The 23825-nt window shown below is 45.9% G+C and overlaps 1 protein-coding gene across 3 annotated transcripts in view; it reads right to left on the reverse strand.

Moving 5' to 3' along the window:
• Positions 1-15092, reverse strand: part of ESYT2 (extended synaptotagmin 2) — a 99923-nt gene extending 84831 nt beyond the window's left edge. For 2 of the 3 annotated variants that reach the window (XM_003896936.4, XM_009204315.4), the window contains exon 1: positions 14556-15092. In XM_003896936.4, the coding sequence (XP_003896985.3) occupies positions 14556-15029 (474 nt within the window). In that variant the 5' untranslated portion in view covers positions 15030-15092. Of the gene's footprint in view, positions 1-4155; positions 6204-14555 lie in introns of those variants that run through there. The other variant, XM_009204316.4, reaches the window with a different exon arrangement.
• Between the last annotated feature and the right edge of the window lie 8733 nt (positions 15093-23825).

Raw genomic sequence — 23825 nt, forward strand, 5'->3', positions numbered from 1 at the left:
CTCACAGATCAAAACTGTTTTAAAAATATACGTTCCTCGTCCCGATTACTCTCATAGATCAAAACTGTTTTAAAAATATACGTTCCTTGTCCCGATTACTCTCACAGATCAAAACTGTTTTAAAAATATATGTTCCTCGTCCCGATTACTCTCACAGATCTAAAACATTTAAAAACATACATTACTTGTCCCGATTACTCTCATATATGTAAAACATTTAAAAACATACCCCGGTCTGGCTGTCACCTCCTAACGTACTTAAGAATGCTAATAGTACATAAACTTAAAACCCAGAGAAGCTCCCACCAGCTAACAAGGTAATGGGTCATTCACTTGCGTTGGTTTTGCTCTTCTGGGAACAGTAACCCGCCACCACCCTGGCATCTCTGGTGCCTTCCGCAAGCACAGGTTTTACGAGCTGGGCCCAGCTCTCATGGCACTGAGTATGGCCAGGAGGGGACACCTGACTTCTACTGGGGTGACCGCAGAGTCTCTCAGACCTTAGCCCCTCCTCTGAAAAGCAGAAATGACATATACTTCTCTTGGGGTTGTAAAAATGACTAGATTAGATGGGGCCAAGATCCTCAGTGCCTCCTCTACTGCCATCAAGAGAGAGGAGAGAACATAGAACGCACGGCAGTGCACAGACCTCACAGGTCAAGGGCTGCCTGTGTTCACCTCTGACATTAGCAGAACTTGTTTCCTTAACTTTAAAACAAAGGTGGCAGGTGAGCTGTGAGGTTTCAATGACTTTCATGTCAAGAGTTAGAAGACAGCCTGCAATGAGTGCTAGGCACAGTCACCGTTTGTTTTCTCATGTGATTTCTGTTACACTCCTCCAAGTGCAGAGAGGCAGCCCTTGTGAAGCTATCCACACAGCCTTCCTCCTCTCGCTGGCCTGTCCCCTGTCTCTCCAGTGAGGCGCTGGCTGCTGTTGGGCTGAGTCCTCTTGGAACTTCCTTGGGTTTCTTACACCAACGTTAAAGACTGAAGTAATCTCCCGCCCCAGCCCCAGCCTCAAACTACTGCTCCTATTGTTCCAGCATCATTTCTGCACCCTGGGGTTGTTGTTTACATTCCCAGCTCACTCATCTATCCACCTTCCTCCCCAAAGCTATTCCCCTGACATTCAGGTGCTCCCTCCCCCTCATGCTTAGATCTCTGTCCCCAGTCCCTCTGGATATCCCTGCCAAATGTATCTTGCTAAACCCCCGTTTTAAAACTGGACACATCCCTCTAGTGGATATCCGGATGCTGCCCTGTGTCTAGGGATCAAGCCCAACTCTTCCAGTTGTGTAACCTACAGTGCTGCTTCCTGTGGTCATCTCAGTTCCCACAGTTCCTAACTCTTCTTCCCACTGCACAGCTCCTCCTCATCCCACCTCTGAAAGAACACACCCTACCTCAGACACCAGGGCTACAGCCAAAAATGGAAAAAACTTAGTACTGAATCCAAGATGTGATCAATTATAAGCTGCACTATGTGCCACTAAGAGCACCGTCTATTAACAATAACACACCCTTGTAAAACAAACCTGATTTCTGAGATGTTAAGGCACAGGGAAAGTGCTGGAACTGAGCCTTCCTGGCTCCTGAAGACTCCAAGATACAGGGTAGTGTGGGAAGCTGAGTAACAGCCCTCAAAAGGTGGCCACATCCTAATCTCTGGAGTTTGTGAGTGTCGCTTTATATGGCAAAAAGAACGTTGCAGATGTGATGAAATGAAGGATCTTCTGGGGCGGAGGATTATCCATAGAGGCCCTAATTGCCATCTCTAGGATCCTTAAAAACGGAGGAAGTCCAGCCTGGGCAACACAGTGAGACTCTGTCTCTACAAAAAATTTTAAAAATTAGTGAATTCGCTTGGTGTGGTGGTACAGGCCTGTAGTCCCAGATACTCGAGAGGCTGAAGTGGAAGGGCTGCTTGAGTCCAGGAGGTCGAGACTGCAGTGAGCTATGATCACACAACTGCACTCCAGCCTGGGTGCAAAGAGCTCACTGCAGCCTCAACCCTTGTCTAAGGAAAAGAAAGAAAAGAGGGAGGAACAGAGGTTTGACAAAACAGAAAGCAGAATGGCCCCATGAGGACGGAAGCAGCTGCTGGCTCTGAAGGAAGAAGAGCCTGCAGCCATGGACATGGAATGCGGCTGCGAAGCGAGAAAAGCAGGAAAAGCTTCTCCCCAGGAGCCTCCAGCATGCACACCCTGCCCACCCCTTAGTTTTAGCCCAGAGGAACTGATTTCGGACTGCTGGCCTCCAGAATCGTTAAAAGGTAAGTGTGTTGTTTGAAGCCACCAAGTCGATGGCACTTTGCCACGGGCCCTAATGCATCAGCCATGTCGTCCTTTCCCGGCTGCTCCAGCAATGACACTGACATCCACGGAGCATTTCTTCTAAAACTTTGCTTCACACACGCCACCATTCGTGAATAAGTAAAATCAATTCTTTCTACTAGTTACTGGATAAATTCCAAGATCTTTATATGTGTGGAAAAAATAAGTAGGAAGAGCACTGTTACTTCGTATTGGATTATATTTGGGGTTTTGGTTTCAAAATTCCAGCACGCAGACATTAACGTAGACGGTGTTAACAAATTTTAGATACGCACTTACTAGCCATTTAAAGATTTGTAGCACAAATGAAATAAATTAATGATCTCAGTAGGCAATTCACTTCTAATTGTGTATGAATATCAACACCAGCTTTATATAACATTTTACAAATTGGGTACAAAGTATAAACCAAAAACAAAATTCTAAGCTCCCAACTATCTGAACAGCTCCTCCTCTCTGCCAGGAGCTTTCCAAAGTTAACCTGTAAAACTACTTCAGGCCAAGATGGGGGGGCGGGGCGCCGGACACACCTCATTACCACCGACACAGACCTTAAGACTGACAGACTCTTTAAGTCTGACAGGAAACATTTACCATCTATTCTCTCTGAAGCCTGCTACCTGGAGGCTTCATCTGTAGGATAAAACCCTGGTCTCCACAAGGTAATCCAGACATTCCTTTCTATTGATTCCAGGTCTCTAGATAGTAACTTAACCAACTGCCAATCACAAAAAACTCTGAGTCCAGCTATGATCTGCAGCGCTCCCCACACTAACCCCCTTCCAGCTGTCCCACCTTTCTGAACCAACGTACCCCCTTCCAGCTGTCCCACCTTTCTGAACCAATGTGCAGCTTGCATGCATTGACTGATGTCTTACAGATCCCTAAAACTTACAGGTCAACCGCCTTGGGCACAAGTCTTGAGACTATGTCACCAGCATCCTTTAGCCCTGGCAAATAAAATACTAAATTAATTAAGACTTGTCTCAAATACTTTTGGTTTACAGACTAAACTAAATGCTTTAACAAATATGTAACAAAGTCTCATAAGAAAATGGAAGGTGAAAGTATCATTCAGATTAATAATTTTAGCAATTTGATACTGGTTCTCGAAACGTGAGCAGCATAACCAAAAACTAGCATATAATATGTATTCCAGTATAATATTTATGGCATGAAGCAAGTTAAATAATGTTCTCCTCCCACATCACTGGATGTATTTTCTACAGAGTCACCTTACTCTGGGAAACTTAAAACGTGTCAATCTCTCAGACATAAACAGAAGGAAACAACTCCACATAGAATACACATTAAAATTAAACTATTACAACTGACCCCAAAATAGGATGTGCACTTTCAAATTCCCACTTTTTAGTCACTAACCAGCACTTATTCACACAAGGAAGTTAATGAATATTTGAACAATTAAATGTTGTGTGCACACAATGTAAAATTAACTATCATTATCTACGGCATCAGGGTGACTCCTGGAAGGGGAGTCAAGAAAGATCAGACATGTCCTTGGAACAATATTTGTTTTAAGTAAGAAGATACACAGCAAATCAAGACCAGGAAGAGGAGTGACAAGGTAGCTCCTTGGATATTATTTTAGGGATACACAGAGAGGAAGAGAGAGAAAGTGAAATTTTAAGGCATACACACTTGCAAGTGTTAATAACAACAAAGCATTATGGTAGATAAATTCTTAGCAACAGTGTAAACAAACCGCAGTGGAACAGAAACAAAGAAAAACCCCGGGGCTCATCTGTTCCATTTCAGCAGCAGTGGGGGAGGAGGTGGCAAAGGCCACACCAGGACTTGCCTGCAAGCGGAGCACTGGTCACAGCTGTGCATCTCCGGGCCTGTGACTCAGATGGCTGACCCGAGGACATGCCTCGCTGCCCGCCCATGTCCAGTGTGCTCACTGGCCTCTCCCCATTCCAACCTCACAACCGCAGCACAGAGTCAGGCTCAACCCCCATGAAACCGAAGAGGAAATAAGGTTCTAAGAGTTGTGCCTGACTCACCCAAGGGCAGGGAGTTAGGAAGGGGTGGGTCTCAGGGCGCAACCCACACCCGCCAGAGCCAGAGCCTGAGCCGTGGGCTCTGCGAGATGGTGGGAGTCTCAAAGCTAACCAGAGGCCAGTGGCCACACCTCAGCACACCCTACAGGGATGAAGGGCAGCCCACTCACACGGGCACTGGCCACATGATAGGTCAGGTCCAGGCAAGGACACACCAATTCAGCAAGTCATCACGGGAACCTCAAAGTAGCCATCACTCAATTGTGCTACACGAAACCACTGCAGTTAAAAATACTTGTAACTGTTAGCAAACTTTAATATACCAACACAGCACAGGGGAAGAAAGGCAATCCGAAGTTGTGACTCATTATGGAGGGAATGCTTTCTTCCAAAGGTTATTCAGATAAAAAGAGACAGGGATAAATCTTCTGTCTTTTAACATCATACCATGCAAAAACAAACACTGCCTTCCATGGCCAGACTTTTGCTTATACAATTATCACGTCAGGCTACTGAGTTCAAAAATAATTCATATATCCTAGACACAGATCTAATAAATAACTCAAGTAAATACGTTTTCATAACTTAAAAAGAGCAGGAAATTAAATATCTCAAATTCTATTTTTATCTCTTCTCATTATATCATATCTCACAATCTAGTTTTTCAAATGTCTATCAGACATCATTTAAATAAAGTCTGGTAGTTCTACAAGACAGATGATATTGCAATAGTCAAAGTCATATTTCTGAAGAATAACATAATATCCATAATACAGCATTTAAGAAAGGAGGATACTGTACACACACATATATATCCAAACGTATCATTAAAAGATTAACAAAATCCACAAAATGTTGCTAACGTTATCACCAGTTAATAGAATTGTAGGTAATTTTTTTCTTCTTTATTCTTCTCCAAAGCTTCTTCTTCAATGAGCATACTTTCTTCTTTAAATCAGAAAAAATATGTTTTTGAAATCTGTCCAGCCATAAGAAATGAAGAAAAATACAACTGCATGTTCATTAAATATAGAAAGATAAAGGTGGACTTCACTGTGTAACTGAATAAATTAAAAAAAAGAATCAAACTCAGTTTCAATGACAATTTTACAAGTAATAAAGAAAGCACAATGAAAACCATCATACTAGTATTTCCACATCTGCTGTTGGTGTGGTTATCACTAATGCCAGTATGCAATCACCAGGCACAAAACTAAAGCTGTTATCCGAAAGGACACTGCTGCTGCCATACACAAGTGGATACACAAGTGCAGGTGGGATGCGCTTCTAACTTCGTATTGATACTTTCATCTAGTCACGGCCGCAATCCATTAAACCCTATTCAATTTATACTTTTCTACCAACTACCATTATGGATGGTTTGGTATTATGAATGATCTTTTTCATATATTTTTTCCTGGATTTAAAAAAAATGAACACGTATTACTTTTACGAGAAGAATGAGGGAGAGTCTAGAGAGATATAAGGCAATGGATAAAACATTTCAATTATAAGGAATAAGTTCAAGACATCTATTGTACAACACTAACTATAGTTAGCAACAATGTAATATATTCTTGAAAAAATCACTAAGAATAGATTTTCTAGTGTTCCACCACAAAAAAATGGTAAGTCCATGACATAATGCATTTGTTAATTAGCTCGATTTAGCACATTCTACAATGCATACATGTTTCAAAACATGTTGAACACAATGAAAATAATACTTTTATCAGTTAAAAAAATAACAATAGCCAGGTGCAGTGACTCTCGCCTGTATTCCCTCCTATGTCTTTGGGAAGTAGACCGGGAGGATCGCTTGAGCCCAGGAGTTCAAGACCAGCCTGGGTAACATGGGGAGACCCCCCCCTCTACAAAAAATTTTAAAAATTAGCGAGATTAGTGGCACATGCCTGTAGTCCAAGCTACTGGGAGGCTGAGGTGGGAGGGGTGACTGAGCCAATAGGTTGAGGCTGCAGTAAGCCATGACTGTGCCACTGCACTCCAGTCTGGGCAACAGAGCAAGACCTTGTGTCAAAAATAAATAAATAAAAAGAATTGAAAAAAACCTACCAATTCATACTATGACTAATGCTAGGATTAAACAGATTTGTTGTGTTATTGCAAGCTAGTAAATTTCTGAGTTTAAGGCCTTGTCTCACACATATTTTGTGTCACTAGCACCTAGCACAGTACCTAGAACATAACAAATGCCTAATAAATGTCCATAAATTCATCAAGACTCATTTTTAATCCTTACATATAAATTGGATTAGTTTCTTAAAATATGATCCAGAAAATAATTCACAAAAATAAATAGTTTGCTTTAACAAACATTACAGAACTTTAAAAACAGTTAAGAAAAATAAATGAAGAAAAAAATCAGTGACAGGGAGAAAGACTCTGGAAAAACCTCTGTAAATAAAAGATGCTTTATGGAAAAATGATCCCATGCAAAAGACAACTACCAGCATATTCACCATCTGTGTAAGAACTATGCCCCACCCAATTCCAAAACAACAGAAGGTGACTCAGTGTTCAAGACACAATAAGATCATTGAGAGTAAAAGAAGATCGTCTGTTTGAAGAAAAGTGCGACAGGTACTCCCAGCTATTACAGCAGTACAGGGCCCAACAATCCAGCAATCATTTTGGCTGTGAGTTTTCTGGTAGCTACAGCAAGAACTGAAGTATACTGCATTGCACAGTAGCTTTCCTTTTCTGATTTCACAAGCTTAGATCTGAACACATCACTACTTTCACCCCGTCATGTCCAAACTCTGAAAAGTACGACAGTAATCACACCCACATCCCTGCACCCTGTAAATCAGAACTGCCCTGAAGGCCTGGGCCAGCCATCCAGAAGGAGCACTTCTACTCCTCACCCGTGGGGACCTGGGCTGGGGTCTAGTGGGACCACTTCCATTCCTCACTGCTGGGCCCAGAGTAAGTTCCAAGCTGAGCGTAGCCTTCTACCAGGTGGAGGAGTTATAACCCTATCAGAACTTCCGTGGAGTTCCCTCCAGATGAGACGGCCCAGAAATCTGCCTTTGCAACTGTCCTCCACACGCTCGTACCGTTGCCACTGAACAGAAGGCCCCATACCCTTCAGTAAGAATAGAATCTCTTCCCTAACATGTCCGTAAGTTTATAACACACCCCCTTACTAACCATCAAGCCCTCCCTGCCCCTTTCTTCTGAACCACCGTGACAGGGCGCCATCACCACAGCCGCCTCCCAGGTGCTATTCTAACTACTCTGAGAAGAGTCTAAATATGAAGACAGGATGACTTCTTACACTTTTGTTGGCACAACACTCTGCATACAGTGGGTCCTTACATCTCTAAATGAAGAAATAAAATTCCTCTGAGACAGAATTGTCATGAAAACTAAAAAAGATAATGACTTGCCAAACCACAACAAAATGCAAGAGACCACAAAAGACCACAACGTATTATATAATACATGATAAAATTATGTTCTGATAGAATATACCTAGTATAAAACAAACCAATCCATAAGCTAAACTACTCAAACATAGGTGGTCTTTATATACTGATACCTTGAATCACAGTTAAGAGTTTGGCATAACTCACAGAAACACAGATTTGTTTTTCATATTTTTGAAACATGATTTCTATTGTTATGCAATTAAAATTAATATTTGTTTAAGCCAATATAGTACAGTATCCGTGTTTAAAGGACTATTATAGGCCAGATGTGGTGGCTCACACCTGTAATCAGAGCACTTCGGAAGTGCTGAGATGGGAGGATCACTTGAGCCCAGGAGTTTGAGACCAGCCTGGACAACATAGCAAGACCTTGGCTCTACTACAAGTATAAAAAATGTTCAAATAAGTTTATAAAATTAAAAAATAAATAAAAATAAAGTAATATTAGAACTGGGTACAATGGTTCACACCTGTAGTCCCAGCTACTCAGGAGGCTGAGGCAGGAGGATCCCTCAAGCCTAGGAGTTCGAGGCCAGCCTGGGTAACACAGTGAGACCCCAGCTCAAAAAGTAAATAAAGTAGTATTAGGTTTAAGTTAAAAACATTTACCTAGTTAAAAACATTTACTGTACTCCAGCCTGGGCAACAGAGTGAGACCTCATCTCAAAAAAATAAAATACAAATAGACACTGGATTTTTTTTTTTTTTTTTTTTTTTTTAGAGATGGAGCATCTCTCTGTCGCCCAGGCTGGAGTGCAGTGGTGCGATCTCAGCTCACTGCAAGCTCCGCTTCCCAGGTTCAAGCAATTCTCCTGCCTCAGCCTCCCGAGTAGCTGGGACCACAGGCACACGCCACCACGCCCGGCTAATTTTTTGTATTTTTAGTAGAGACGGGGTTTCACCGTGTTAGCCAGGATGGTCTCCATCTCCTGACCTCGTGATCCACCGGCCTCGGCCTCCCAAAGTGCTGAGATTACAGGTGTGAGCCACCGCGCCCAACCCCTGATGTCTATATTTTTTAACAATGCTATTGAGATATAATTAACATACTAGTCAATTCACTCATTTAAAGTATACAATTTGATGGTTTTTAGTATATTCACCACGCCTACTTCAAGGTTAAAGGCTGTGACCAATGAGGAAATCATGAAAGCCCACAAGAAAGGTCACAGGTTCACCAGGTCTAACAATAATACTGTTCCACAGCTGATCTTCACAGGATGGAAATTTACATTTATGAATACGTACTTATAAAATATATTATAAGTGTATATATTCATATAAAGTATTTACATTTCAGTCCTAGCTCCATATCCTCCCATCCTTAAATGTAGAATGATAATACTAATCTTAACAGAAGTTTTACTAAATCCACAACATATAGGCTGATGGATGCATATATCCTAAATTTAAATCTATTTTTTAGCTTAAACTAAAAGCCAGATATTTACTGCTTTAATTTTAGCCATCTTGGGGCATTAATGTTCTAACTGAATGAGGCTCTCAGACCACAGAACTGAAGCAACACAACGGTTACATCCTTTCCCTTCTGTGTCGCAGCCGCAGTGTGGGTGTAAACAAGAAACCCCAGGCAGCACCCTCATCCTATCTGCAGCTACGACGAGGACTCCAACACTTCTTCAACCACATGATCGCTTGGATTCAGGTACTAAAGTAGCACTTGTTTAAAATAGCAAAATTGTGGCTCCTGAATTAGCTATGCCAACTATTTTCAGTTACAAGTCTTCACAACATTTTATTAAAGTATTAAGTGAAGATTAACACGAAGAATAAAAAAAATAAATATTTGCCCTTTCTTTACATGAGACCACAGTGCATTATTTTCTTTTGTTCATTTGGTTCTCAGACTACACATACCATATTTTGGCTAGAGTTAAATTTTCCTGAACTTCCCAGAAGGGCAATGGGAAGAAAGCTCTCCCCAGAGAAAGCTTGTATACGAAAGTACAGAACACAACCAAGGAAGCTAATATGCTTTAATTCTCAATAATCCAAGTATGAGGTGATAAAAGACCGACTGTCAGAACAGTTGAGTAGTATTATCCATGACAGTATTATCCATGGCAGCCACAGAATCAGCATTTAGTGGCAATAGTAAAAGCACGATAGAGTCAGACTTTATCCTATGAAGATCTAATATTTTCAAATAAATAAAAATAGCAATGAAAAATTGCCCTTATTCATCTCTATAAAAACTCTTCAAGAATCTTCTTCACAGTCCTGAGCATGGTGGCATGCACCTGTAATCCCAGCTACTTGGGAGGCTCACGTAGGTGGTTTGCTTGAGTCTAAGAGTTCAAGACCAGCCTGGGTAACACAGCAAGAACTTCCTCTCTTTAAAAAATAAAAAAGGTTGGGCGCGGTGGTTCACACCTGTAATCTCAGCACTTTGGGAGGCTGAGGCTGGTGGATCACCTGAGGTCAAGAGTTTGAGACCAGCCTGACCAACATGGTGAAACCCTGTCTTTACTAAAAACACAAAAATTAGCCAGACGTGGTGATGGGCACCTGTACTCCCAGCTACTTGGGAGGCTGAGGCAGGAGAGGTTGTGGTGAGCCGAGACCATGCCACTGCCCTCCATCCTGGGCAACAGATTGAGACTCCGTCTCAAAAATAAATAAATAAATAAATAAATAAAATAATAAATAAATAAATAAATCTTCTCTTCTCCACCCAGAGTAGTCTAATTGTCCAGGACCCATTAACACTGGGTAGACATTTAAACAACAAAAAGCCCTGTCCTCAATTCACCCAGCCTGCCAAGTCTTTCCCCTAAACAGTTGGAACATAACTGTTTATGGGAAAGGAAGTGAAGAAAAATAACACTTTAAAGCCGTAGGACCAAACTTACAGAATTATCACAGTTAAGTGAAAGCCATTTTTCATATCCTAATAGCCTAAATCAGGAAGAGTATATATTTTTTCTCAAAGTATTAACACTCTATCTCGTTTCCATATCCAGCTTCAGTTTTTACTCAGTAAGAAGAAGAAAAGCTGCCAGTGAATATATACAAAAGTGAAGTGAGGAAATCAGTATCTGATTAATTCATGTTTTCCTATGTTTCCACTCTGCTATGAATTAATGGTTGTCAACGACATACTATGAAAACGAGTACAGTCTTTGGGATATACAAATATATCTTGTTCAAGGCAAAATATCAGCCCAAAGTTCAGAAACCCCAAGAATCAATGTATGTATGGTAAAAATCAAAGTACTAGTAATATTGGCCAGGCATGGTGGCTCACACCCGTAATCCCAGCACTTCAGGAAGTCTAAGTGGGAGGATCCCTTGAGGCCAAAAGTTTGAGAACAGCCTGGACAACATGGTAAGAACTCATCTCTAGAAAAATAAAAACAAAAACAAACCCCAAGTGCAAGTAATACTGAAATCTTAACTTTTCTTATTCATAGTTTCTTCTATTATTGATGTGCTTTGACCTCCCCCCTCAAAACCCCTGCCACACAGCAGAATTTCACGCACATTTCGAGACCATGCAACCTGCTGGTTTTATGATGAAAACAAAGTATATTATACTTTTAATAAATATCATAAAATAGATACATAAGTATACTTTAAAAGATATTTTTAAAATTTCTCTAAAACTGTGAACACAATCACTGTCAAGTTTCATGTGAATCCTTCAAGAAATGTCTTAAGCAACCTAGGCACATTGAAGTCTGTATGTGTGGGATTATGAGCTCAGGTACAAATTTGGAATCACAAGTAAAACATTCTGGAGAAAATATAAATTCTTCATGAGGTGAACACCATGGTTCATCAGTTTAAGCCACACAGATTAAAAACTCAAAAAGAATCTTTGGCTAAATTACATTTGTATTCTGTTTTTTTCTTTTTTTGAGACCGAGTCTCCCTGTCGCCCAGGCTGGAGTGCAGTGGCCGGATCTCAGCTCACTGCAAGCTCCGCCTCCCAGGTTCACCCCGTTCTCCTGCCTCAGCCTCCTGAGTAGCTGGGACTACAGGCACCCACCACCTCGCCCAGCTAGTTTTTTGTATTTTTTAGTAGAGACGGGGTTTCACCGTGTTCGCCAGGATGATCTCGATCTCCTGACCTCGTGATCCGCCCGTCTCGGCCTCCCAAAGTGCTGGGATTACAGACTTGAGCCACCGCACCCGGCCTGTATTCTGTTTTTTTCCTAAAAAAAGGAATTTCAGGCTAGGCACGGTAGCTCACGCCTGTAATCCTAGCACTTTAGGAGGCCGAGGCAGGCGGATCATGACGTCAAGAGATCGAGACCATCCTGGCCAACATGGTGCAACCCCATCTCTACTAAAAATACAAAAATTAGCTGGGCGTAGTGGTGCATGCCTGTAATCCCAGCTACTCAGGAGTCTGAGGCAGGAGAATGGCCTGAACCCGGGAGGCCGAGGTTGCCGTGAGTTGAGATTGTGCCACTGCACTCCAGCCTGGTGACAGAGCAAGACTCCGTCTCCAAAAAAAATAAAATAAAATAAAAGAGTTTCAGTTCTTCAATATGGCAGCAATTGCATCTGTTTATTTATCACAAGAAAACAGTCTGTGTGGCCAGGCGCGGTGGGTCACGGCTGTAATCCCAGCACTTTGGGAGGCCAAGGCAGGCGGATCACGAGGTCAGGAGTTCGAGACCAGCCTGGCCAACATGGTGAAATCCTGTTTCTACTAAAAATACAAAAATTAGCTGGGCGTGGTGGCGCGTGCCTGTAATTCCAGCTACTCGGGAGGCTGAGGCAGGAGAATCCTTTGAACCCTGGAAGCGGAGGTTGCAGTAAGCCAAGATCATGCCATTGAATTCCAGCCTCGGGGACAGGGAGAGACTCTGTCTTAAAAAAAAAAGAAAAGAAAATCTGTGTTTCACAAAGATTTTTAACAAGCGATTTTGATATTGGCCAATAACCAAGTTCTATGAAAGTCAGCATCATCACTTCCTGCAAATTTCAGCATTGATTACGTTGCTGTTTTGGTAATGGATGGTAATGGACTCTATTTTTAGCTACTTTTTAATATTATGCATCGTAGTGTAATATAGACACAAAATGTCACTTTAAAGTCCTTTTCCATTTCCAAAGTGCACCTCTTCTGTTCTTAAGTTTTTCCCACCTTGGTTCCTCTAACTTCCCGTTTTCTACAAGACCCTCGATTTTTCCCACGGCTAGCAAAAAGCTGTACCATGCCAGTTACCTTGGTTCTCCAAATACGACTGTTCCTCATGCTCACCACGCATCGGCAGAACTGTGCATTCCCAAGTCCCTTACATTATATTCTTACTTCAGTTGCAATCTGTCGTCACAAAGTAGCATCTACTATCTTCTTGTCCTGGGCACGCCTCTTTTCTAATTCTTGTTTGCCATCTGTGTCATGCTTTACTTCTCACTGGAAACAGGGACCTTTTCTCCTCTAAGGGAAGATGACCCTTCCGAAACCCACTGCTGGCCACCTTCACCCCAAAGTTTACATTAAGCCTAATGGAAACATCATTAAAATCCTCTTTCTTGCAGTGTGAAACTGTGACGCCAAGTCATGGCTAAGAAAGAATTAGGGAACGACCAGAAAAAGATATGAAGCCAACTCTTCGTGTCTATAGTCCATAAATATATGAGGTAAAGAATTGCCAGAGTTAAAAATGAAATAACATTATGACTCTTGCTTGCTATTGCTGCAACTCTTCCAAAACTTCGTGCCACACACACACATTCACACTGGATTCCGGTCGACCCCATATAAAAATGCTCAGTCTCACAATTATACTTGCAAAAAAGTGAAACAATCTTTCAATTATCTAATATCTCCACATCTTTCGGGAGATACTCACTGCCCTTGAAATGCGTCAGAAACAACCAAGACATGAGTGAGTCCTCTCGGGTAGAAGAAAAAGTTAACTTCTCCCCCACCAGCTGTCATTACATTTTTTTTTAAACCGAGAGAAGGAAAAGCTGAAGCCACCTGGAGCATTTCCAGGCCGGCAGGGCGTTGGGAAGGAGCACGAGAATCGCGCTGGGCGCTCTGAGAGCCGAACCGGCCGCTCAGGCCCCTAAGGAGACCCCGCGGGCGGCACCAGAAGGAAGCGCGCGCTCCGGCAGCGCCGCGGCCGAAGAGGGGGCGCCACGCCCGGTACCTGCCGCTGGCGCTCGGGGTCCGCAGGCCGGGGGAGGGAAGCGGGCTTTGTGAGGAGGAGTCTCCAGGAAGCCGCGCGGGACAGCGAGGGCAGACGCGCCCCGGACCCGGAGCCTGGGCGGGCGGGGAAGCGGAGACGGAGGACGCCCGACTCGGACGGCGGGAAGGCACGCAGCACTCAGGACTCCGGCCGGAGCGGAGGGCGGCGGCCCCAGGCGGACAGGTTCGCAGGGAGTGGGCCGGAGGCTGGGGCGGGGCTGGGGTCTGCACTCGCCCGAGTGGGCAAGTCGCGGGCAGGGGAGCGCCTGCGTGGACAGGCTGGGAGTCGGGGCTGGGGGGCGGGGCGGGGCGGGGCGGGGTCTGCAGTCACCTAGGCTGGCAGGTCGCAGGAACAGCGCCGGGGGTCGGGGCTGGGGTCTGCAGTCGCCCAGGCGGGAGGGGAGCGCCTGCCTGGACCGGGGTGGGTGGGGGACTACGAAGGCGGGAGTCGGGGCGGGGCTGGGGTCTGCGAACTCGCCCAGGCGGCAGGTTGCGGGAAGGGGAGCGCCTGCCTGGACGAGGAGGGATCGGGACCGGGGGCCAGGGGTCGGCGCGGGCAGGGGTCTGCACTCACCCAGGCGGGCAGGTCGCAGGCGCGCACCCCCAGGCGCACGGCGCGCTCCTCGTCCTCCAGCAGCGCCAGCGCGCGGCACAGGCGCAGGGCCTTGAGGCCGCGGCTGCGGCGGCACCAGGCGAGCAGGGCGAGCGCCAGCAGCACCCAGCTGAAGCTGAGCCCCAGGTAGCCCAGCGCGTACACGGGCAGCAGCAGCGCGAAGCTCCGCGCCAGCTGCGCCAGCAGCCCGGGTAGCTCCAAGCTCAGCACGCCCCCGGGGTTCTCAGGCGCCGCGCGGCCCCCAGCCCCGCCGGCGCCCGCCTCCGGGGCCTCGCCCCGGGCGCCGCTCATCGCCCCGCCGTGCCGCGCTGCCCTCCCGGCCGAGGCGGGCTGGGTGCTCGCGCTGATCCCGGGCGGCTCAGCCCCGCGCCAGCGCCCCTCTGAGGGGACGCGGCTCCGCCGCACGCCCGCCTCTTCCCGGGACGGCGACGTCATCACGCGGGGCGGGAGCGGCGTGGGCCTGAGGCTGGCACGTCACCGGGAGTGGGCGGGGTGGATGTGACGTCATCGCGCGAGGCGGGCCGTGGGCTGGGTCGACGACTACTGGAGTGGGCGGGGCAGGCGCACGACGTCATCACGCGGGGCTGGCGGGAGTCGGGACCGGGAAGGAGAATGCTCGTGGCGTGGGTCGGGCGCGCCTGCGTCCTCTCCCAGCCCCAGCCCCACAGGGCACCCTCCCCACTCGCCGGTGGCCTCGGAGCCCGCGGGCGGTTCTGGCGCAGCGTCGCGCCGCGGCGTGGGACTCCCGAGGCGGCTTCCTGGTGCGTGGCTGCGCTCTTCGAGGCGCGGGAAGTTGCCGTCGTCAAACCCGAAGACTGACCGGCCCTGGGAGCTGATGGCAGGCGTGGGGGTGCGCGGCCGCTGAGCGCATCCGGGGTGGCGGGGGGATGAGAGGGCGGCGGCCCTGTTTGCGGTAACTCCCCGGCCACGAGGACCGGTGACGAGGGCGCCCGCCGGAGGTCAGACGGGCGTTGCTGGCGGGAGTCCTCCAGTATTTCTTCGGTGTGAGGTTGCGTAGCCAGTGTGCACGGTTGTGGCTTTTGCGCAGTCTCTCGGGATGGTGGTGTTATCCGGCATTCCGGCGGGAGAACGCTGCCTCTGTGGCCCTTCCCACCCTGCTTGTCAGGGTTTTAAACACGAACGACTCCGTTGTGAGCCTGACAACTCTCACACAGTTCAGTTGGCTTTAAGATGCCTTTAATCCCAAAAACCCTCCCTGAGGGGTGTGGTAGTGCCGGGCAAAGACCACCGCAAGCGCCCAAGGGACGCAGTTGACACCCGGGAACTCACCCCGGGCACCACGCGGCTTCGCCAAAGGTGTTAATATTGTGGCCAACTATTAATAGCTGTTTCAGACGACTAATTTTGAGCCTTGCCTGTGATTCCTGAGATCATTTTTCAGTTAACTCGACTATTGATCACTTTATTTTCCAGTGAATTCAATCGAGATAATTATATTTGTTTTGAAATCTCTTTCAAGGAAACTTCAAGCCAAACAGTAGCAAAGAACATCCTACTTGACTGTTTTTGAGCATATTCAGTGAATTCCAAGGAAATTTTTAGTGAATTTGTAACAGAGTAGGGCACTGGCAGGTACTGAATGAGTAAACAAATGCCCAGAAGAAGCAGGGTCACCTTTCCATGGGAATCTCTCTCCCCTCATTCCTGTGTCTGCAAAATTTTGTGTGCATATGTATGTGGAGATTATATCACATAGGTAAAACATTGCAGAATCTAAACGCTCAACTCCAGGCAAGGGCAGTAAACCCCAAGCAAGGGATGGAAGTGGTTTCCTTTTTCTTACTCTTCACAGTCCCTGGTTTGCTGCAGCAGCAAATTATATTATGTAGATTGTAAATATGCGACCGGTTAATGCTCCTAACACCACCTTTCATTCAAAACTAAACCTCAACACAAAAGCAAGTAATTGCCTTGTTGACACAGAAAGGAGCCTGAGCTTTTCTTTTGCAGCTTTCCTCTACTGGAAAATTGTAGGTTCATATCCTACAAAGACTTGCATAAACATAAGTCCCGTAAAAAATTCTGTAATCCCAGCACTTTGGGAGGCGGAGGAGGGCGGATCACGAGGTCAGGAGATCAAAACCATCCTGGCTAACATGGTGAAACCCCGTCTCTACTAAAAATAACGAGAAATTATCTCGGCATGGCGGCACGCACCTGTAGTCTCAGCTGCTCCGGAGGCTGAGGCAGGAGAATTGCTTGAACCCAGGAGGCGGAGGTTGCAGTGAGTCGAGATCGCGCCACTCACTGCACTCCAGCCTGGGTGACAGAGTGAGACAACGTCTCAAAAAAAAAAAAAAAAAAAAAAATTCCTGTGCCATGTGCCATCCAGTGGTTGACGCAAGGATGTAAACTAGATTGAAGAGAATTTCCCGTGTTGCATACCAGTCAGCCCGAGTGTCCTCAGCTTCTCTCTGTGAGTCCTGGGCTTCCAGCCACTCCCTGTGGTTAATTGCCTGCAGAAAGCAGATCGTAAGGCCCTACCACAGTTCAGTCTTACAGGTGTCCAGTCTGACTGCAGGTCCAGCTCGGCTCTTAGATTTTTGCTAACATTATAACCCCTCAATCTCCTGTGATCTTTCATGACCCCTCCATCGTTTCCTTCTTGTAACAAGAAAAAGTCTTGTAAACAAGGAAAAGTGCTGCTTTCTCTGGAGTGTCATTCCGAGTGCTCCGGTGCACAGCTGCGAAGTTCCAGCCTCCTGGTTTCAGAGGAAAGTGCTGTCTTCTGCTTAGGTTCAACTCTTCCTGCTTTTGGGTCCTCCCCAACACGTCTAAATATGTCTCATTGTGGAGGATGGGAGCACGTGCTCTGCATCTCTTCCTCTTGGAGGTTATACCAGCAAATTAAATACACTGGGGACAGTGAAAGCCAGGTTTCTTGCTGTTGGAGAAGGTAAAAACATGGAAGAGGGAAGGCTAAAAAGAACCCTGAGGAATTGGATTGGAACTGGAAGTGGTAGTATGAACTCATTTTTAAAAATATATACAGATAGATAAAAAGATAGTTGTGTGTGTGTGCATGCGTGTGTAGGTATATGTGCATATAAACACAGAAATACTTTCTAGTTCTGTCTGCTGAGTATCTAGACACAATGGTACCCCAGTACCAATGATCACAGGTAGCCCCTGGATCTTAAATTCTAAATAAGATTTTCCAACAAAAGGAATCAGGACTCCTTGGAGAAATGGTTAATTTCAGGGCTGGACTGAAAGTACAAGATGATCCTGAAATATTTTGTTGTTCAAGGAAGTGAAGAAGTGCTCAAAGATTCACAGGAGATCAAAGGACATGGAAAGTAGCTGGCGGGAGTTCTTGCTGGTGAAATCTAGGACAATTTGAGCAACAAAACAAAGAATGATACTGGCAGATTACCACTGAGTGAGCAAAGTAGTCCACACTGATGTAGATAAACCAGTGATGAATGCAGGGAAAAGAATAGTGGAGAAGGGGAGGTTCTTCTTTATAGTAGAATGTGAACTAATAAATGGAGAAGGAATTACGAGAATAGAAATCATCATTTACCAATCACTGTAGTGGGGTTGTTGCAGGAGTGAGCTATGAATGGAGGCTCAGGGGGGTAGGTGGAGATTTGATGAGGAATGAGAGTGGATATCTTTCTTCAGCATACTTTTCCATTACAAAGAGGAAAATTGAGACTTTCTGGTGGGAAACGCCAGCAGACACCAGCATGGCCAGGTAATGAGGCACCTGTCACCAGTGGAGAAAAGTTGAAACTGAGTCCCCGTGTGGTGTGCTGAGAAGAGCACACCAGCATGCCCGACACTTTTCTGCCAGAAACCATGGCCTCAGTCTAGCCTAGGGAATATCAGGCAGACCCAAAAGGAAGGCCATTCTGTTTTCTTTATTACTGTCATGAGCCAGGAACAATGGCTCACGCTTTGGGAGGCTGAGGCAGAAGGATCACTTGAGGCTGGGAGTTCAAGACCAGCCTGGGCAACGTAGTAAGACTCCATCTTTACAAAAAAAAAAAAAATCTTAAAATTGCCCTGGCATGGTGGCATGAGCCTGTAGTCCCAGCTACTAAGGAGGCTGAGGCAAGAGTATTGCTTGAGCCCAGGAATTCAAGGCTGCAGTGAGCTATGACTCACCACTGCAGTCTATCCTAAGTGACAGGGAAACCCTTTCTCAAATGAATAAATAAATAAATTGTCATAAGAGACAGGATGAGACTAAGAATTGTTCCAGATCGTATGAGACTGAGGAGACGTAACAACGCCTTGCCATGTATGTTCCTGGGAGGTCCCAGACATGGGACAAGAAGTGTGGGCACAGTTGGTGAAGCTTGGGTGGGATCTATGGGTTGGACAATGTGTTGATACTGATTTCTCCATTGGGAGGGTTGCGTAGTGGAGGTGATCCTTGTTTTTAGAGTATTTGGGGGGTGCCATGGTTTGAATGTGTCCCTTCCAAAATTCAGATGTTGAAACTGAATGGCCAAGGCCCAGTGTGGTAGCTCACTGGTAATCCCAGCACTTTGGGAGGCTGAGGCAGGAGGATCGCTTGAGCCCAGGAATTCAAGACCAGCCTGGGCAACACAATGGGACCCAGTCTCTACAAAAAATTTAAAAATTACCTTGGCATGGTGGCATGTGCCTGTAGTCCCAGCTATTCAGGAGGCTGAGGTGGACCTTGGCATGGTGGCATGTCCCTGTACTCCCAGCTATTCAGGAGGCTGAGGTGGGAGGATTACTTAAGCCCAGGAGATCAAGACCGCAGTGAGCTCTGGTCACATCACTGCACTCCGGCCTGAGCCACAGAGTGAGACCCTATCTCAGAAAAAAAAGAAAAAGAAACTTAGTGGTCAGTGTGATGGTATAAGGAGGCGAGGCCGTGAGGTGACTAGGCCATGAGGCTCCTCTCTGTGGATGGAGGTAGTGACCTTGCAGACAAGGTTTCTGGCCAAGTGAGCACTCAGCACTCCTCCCCTCACCAATAAGGTGCTGTCTTGGAAGCAGAGGAGCCCTCACCAGACATCGAACCTCTTGGTATTTTGATCTTGGATTTCCCAGCCTCCAGAATGGTAACAAACAAATTTCTGTTCTTTATAAATTACCCTATCTCAGGTACTTTGTTATAGCAGCATGTGGGTGAAGGATTACCTTGGTGCCGAGGCAAGAGACTGAAGGCACAAACTGTTTCAGTATAATAAAGAAAACAGTTAAAATAAGAATAGTTATAATACAAATTAGATATAGAGATGATCATGGACATTATCAATCATTAGTATAAACATTAATCATTAGCTTTTACTGTTACTCTTTGTTGTATTACTTATATTACCAAGGAATAACCGGCGGGTATAGGGTCAGGTACTGAAGGGACATTGTGAGAAGTGAGCTAGAAGGCAAGAGGTGGGCCCTCTTTTCACGCCTGCATAAGGGCCGCTTGAGGGATCCTTGGTCAAGTGGTAACAACAGTGCCTGGGAAGGCACCTATTACTTAGCAGACCGTGAAAGGGAGTCTCCTTTCCTTGGAGGAGACAGGGAACACTCTGCTCCACCAGCTTCTTGTGGGAGGCTGGATATTATCCAGGCCTGCCCGCAGTCATGCGGAGGCCTAAACCTCTCCCTGTGATGCTGTGCTTCAATGGTCACACTCCTTGTCCACCTACATGTCCCTCCAGTACTCCTGGTTCCTCTTTGAAGTTCTTAGAAGATAGTAGAAGAAACAGTGAAAGTCTCAAAGTCTTTGATCTTTCTTATAAGTGCGTAGAAGAAAATGCTGACATATGCTGCCTTCCATCTCTGCTTCAGCTACCTAAAAGGGAAGGGCCCCCGTCCTATGATCACGTGACTTGCCTGACCTTATCAATCACTTGGACGACTCACCCTCCTTACCCTGTCCCCTTGTCTTGTATTCAGTAAATATCAGCACGCCCAGACATTCGGGGTCACTACCGGTCTCTGCGTCTTGGTGGTAGTGGTCCCCTGGACCCAGCTGTTTTCTCTTTATCTCCTTATGTCTTTATTTTCTACAATCTCTCGTCTCTGTACACAGGGAGAACACCCGCTAAGCCGTGTAGGGCTGGCCCCTACAGCAGTGCAAAATGGGCTAAGATAGGAAGTGGTGAATAATCATATTTGAAGCTCTTTCTCAAATGATTCAGAAAAAGACTAATGATAATGAATGTCTGTGTGTAGATAGATGATAGAGAAAAGTGGAGCAATGTGTGAGGCTAGCAATGGGAGTCTGGGTGGTGGAGATAAGAGAGTTTTGTTTTTGTTTGTTTGTTTGCTTTTTTTTTTTAAGATGGGGTCTTGCGGCCAGGCATGGTGGCTCATGCCTGTAATCCCCGCACGTTGTGAGGCCGAGGTGGGTGGATCACCTGAGGTCAGGAGTTCGAGACCAGCCTGGCCAACATATTGAAACCCTATTTCTACTAAAAATACAAAATTTGCTGGGTGTGGTGGTGTGTGCGTGTAATCCCAGCTACTCGGGAGGCTGACGGAGGAGAACCACTTGAACCAGGGAGGCAGAGGTTGCAGTGAACAAAGATGGTGCCACTGCACTCCAGCCTGGGCAATGAGAGCAAAACTCCGTCTCAAAAAAAAAAGATGAGGTCTTGCTACGTTGCCCAGGCTGGTGTTATACTCCTGGGTTCAGGCAGTCCTCCCACCTTGACCTCCCAAAGTTCTGGGATTTCAGGTGTGACTCACCACGCCCAGCCAGAGACAAGGGAGCTTTTTATACTTGCATGTGTTCCCTAAGTTTGAAATTATTTCAAAATTTATTTTTAAAGCCCATATTTCAATCAAATGGCCAATTAAAAATGCATATTTGATTGAATCTCTTCCCTGCTTATAAAATACTTCCTTTTCTGAAGGTATGAAGTTAAAGCTCCTTAGTGTGACAGAGCTTTTCAAAATGTGACCAGACTTGTCTGGCGACAATTCCAGCCCCTTTCCTATGTGGTGTCATGCTGCCAGTTATTCTCAAATCACTGGATATGGTTTGGATGTCTGTCCAAATCTCATGTCGAACTGTGATTCCCAATGTTGGAGATGGGGTCTGGTGGGAGGTAATTGGATCATGGGGGCGGATCCCTCATGAATGCTTTTGCACCATCCCCTTGGTGTTGAGTGAGTTCTCGCTCAGTTAATTCACGTGAGATCAAGTTGTTTGAAAGAGTCTAGGAACTCTCCCTTCTCTCTCTTGCTCCCTCCCTCACTATGGGACGTGCCTGATCCCACTCTACCTTCTGCCATGAGTAAAAGCTACCTGAGGTCTCACCAGAAGCTGAGCAGATGCTGGCATTATGCTTGTACAGTCTGCAAAACCCTGAGCCAATTAAACCTCTTTACTTTGTAAATTACCCAGCCTCAGGTATGTCTTTACAGCGACACAAAACGATCTAACATACCATCTCTGTGCCTGGACATTCTTCTTGTTGTCCTGTTGGTGAACTGCTGTTCACATTTCAAAGTGCAATGTGTGTGTGTCCACCTCTGGGACGGCTTTTGTGTTGTCTTCCTCCCCACAGCAGTCATTTCTGTACCTTGTGCTCGTCACTGAGATCACCCTATCTACTGAATACAGCTCCGCTTCTTTGGGCTTGTCTCTTTTTGGAGATGGTGGTCCTCAGGAGCCCCAGAGGCAGCCCTGTGCATATGAGGGGGATCCCCAGTATTCTTGGGGGAAGTTTGAATTTGATGGTACATATTAGAATCCCCAACTAAAGCCATATGTCAAGTCACAAGCTCCATTTTAGTTTTTATCAGTAATGAGGATGATATTTTGCATGGCTTAGCAAATGCCAAATGCATGGGTCCTCTACTTGGGTCTTCCAAGGTGAAGTCAAGGTGTTGGCTGAGCTTGTTCTCATATGGAGCTCAGGATCCTCTCCTAAGCTCGTTTAGTGCATTGGCAGAGTTCAGTTCCCTACAGGGTTGTGGGACTGAGGTCCCACTTCATGCTGGCTCTTGGCCTTCTGTGTGGCCCTCCACAGGCCTCTCACAACACGGTGTTTGCTTTGTCTTCTTCCAGGACAGCCCATGTGTTCTCTCTGACATGTTGGCTTTGTTTTTTTAAGATCAGGCCCACCAGGATCATCTCCCGTTTGACTAATTCAAAGCCAACGGATTAGTAGACTAATCACAAGAGTGACAGCACATCACATTCACAGGTTCTGCCCACCCTCAAGGAGAGAGGACTATCAAGAGCGTAGACCACAGGGGAGACTTCTACCTGCACAACCTCGTAATTGGTAGAGAGAAGAGGAGCATTGACTGGCCCTCTGAAATTCCAAAAAGTACTTCAGTTATGGTTTTTCTGTAATAGTGGATAATTTATGAATTTATAAAACAGGGTTACAATTTTGTCATTCCATACATTTTCATCTTTCCTAAATGCTTATAATTCAGGTAATAATGTATAATCACCATAATAATAAAATTATTAATAACTTTAATAACTGAGAGTCCATTCTCACATGGCTATAAAGAAATACCTGAGATTGGGTAATATATAAAGAAAAGAGGTTTAATTGGCTCACAGTTCCTCAGGCTGTACAGGAAGCCCGGCGGCTTCTGCTTCTGGGGAGGCCTCAGGGAGCTTCCAGTCATGGCGGAAGGGAGAGTGGCAGCGGGCATCTTATGTGGCAGGAGGAGCAGGACCTAGAGAGGGGGAAGGAGCCACACTTTAAAACAACCAGGTCTCACGAGAATGCACTATCGGGACACGGTACCAAGGGAATGGTGCTAAATGATTCATGAGAAACCACCCTGTGGGCCAGTCACTGCCCACCAGGCCCCACCTCCAGCCCTGGGGATTGCAATTCAACATGGATTTGGGCAGGGACACACATCCCAACCGTGTCGATAACATTTACTGAGGGCTTGCTTGCGCTAGGCACCATGCTGGACTCTTTACATAATTACTCGTTTAATCTTCACAGTTGCTCTGCAGCGTGGCTCCCATTTTTACAGAAGAGGAAATGGAAGTACGATGTAGTCAAACAAATTGCCCAAATTCACATAGCTACTGAGAGGCCATCAGGGTTATGGACTCAGGCAACTGGACTCCACTGCCAGTGTTAGGCCAATTCGAGATCCTGCCACTTTGTGTAATTATCTTGCTTGTGTTAACATTGTAGGTAGGCTTCGTGCAGTACTGTGCATACAGATATTATGCTAATATAACTGTAACACTTGACTGCAAAACCCAAAGAGGATGGGAGAGGAAGGTGG

This window comes from Papio anubis, chromosome 4, assembly GCF_008728515.1.
Source record: "Papio anubis isolate 15944 chromosome 4, Panubis1.0, whole genome shotgun sequence".
In the NCBI taxonomy this organism is placed as follows: domain Eukaryota; kingdom Metazoa; phylum Chordata; class Mammalia; order Primates; family Cercopithecidae; genus Papio; species Papio anubis.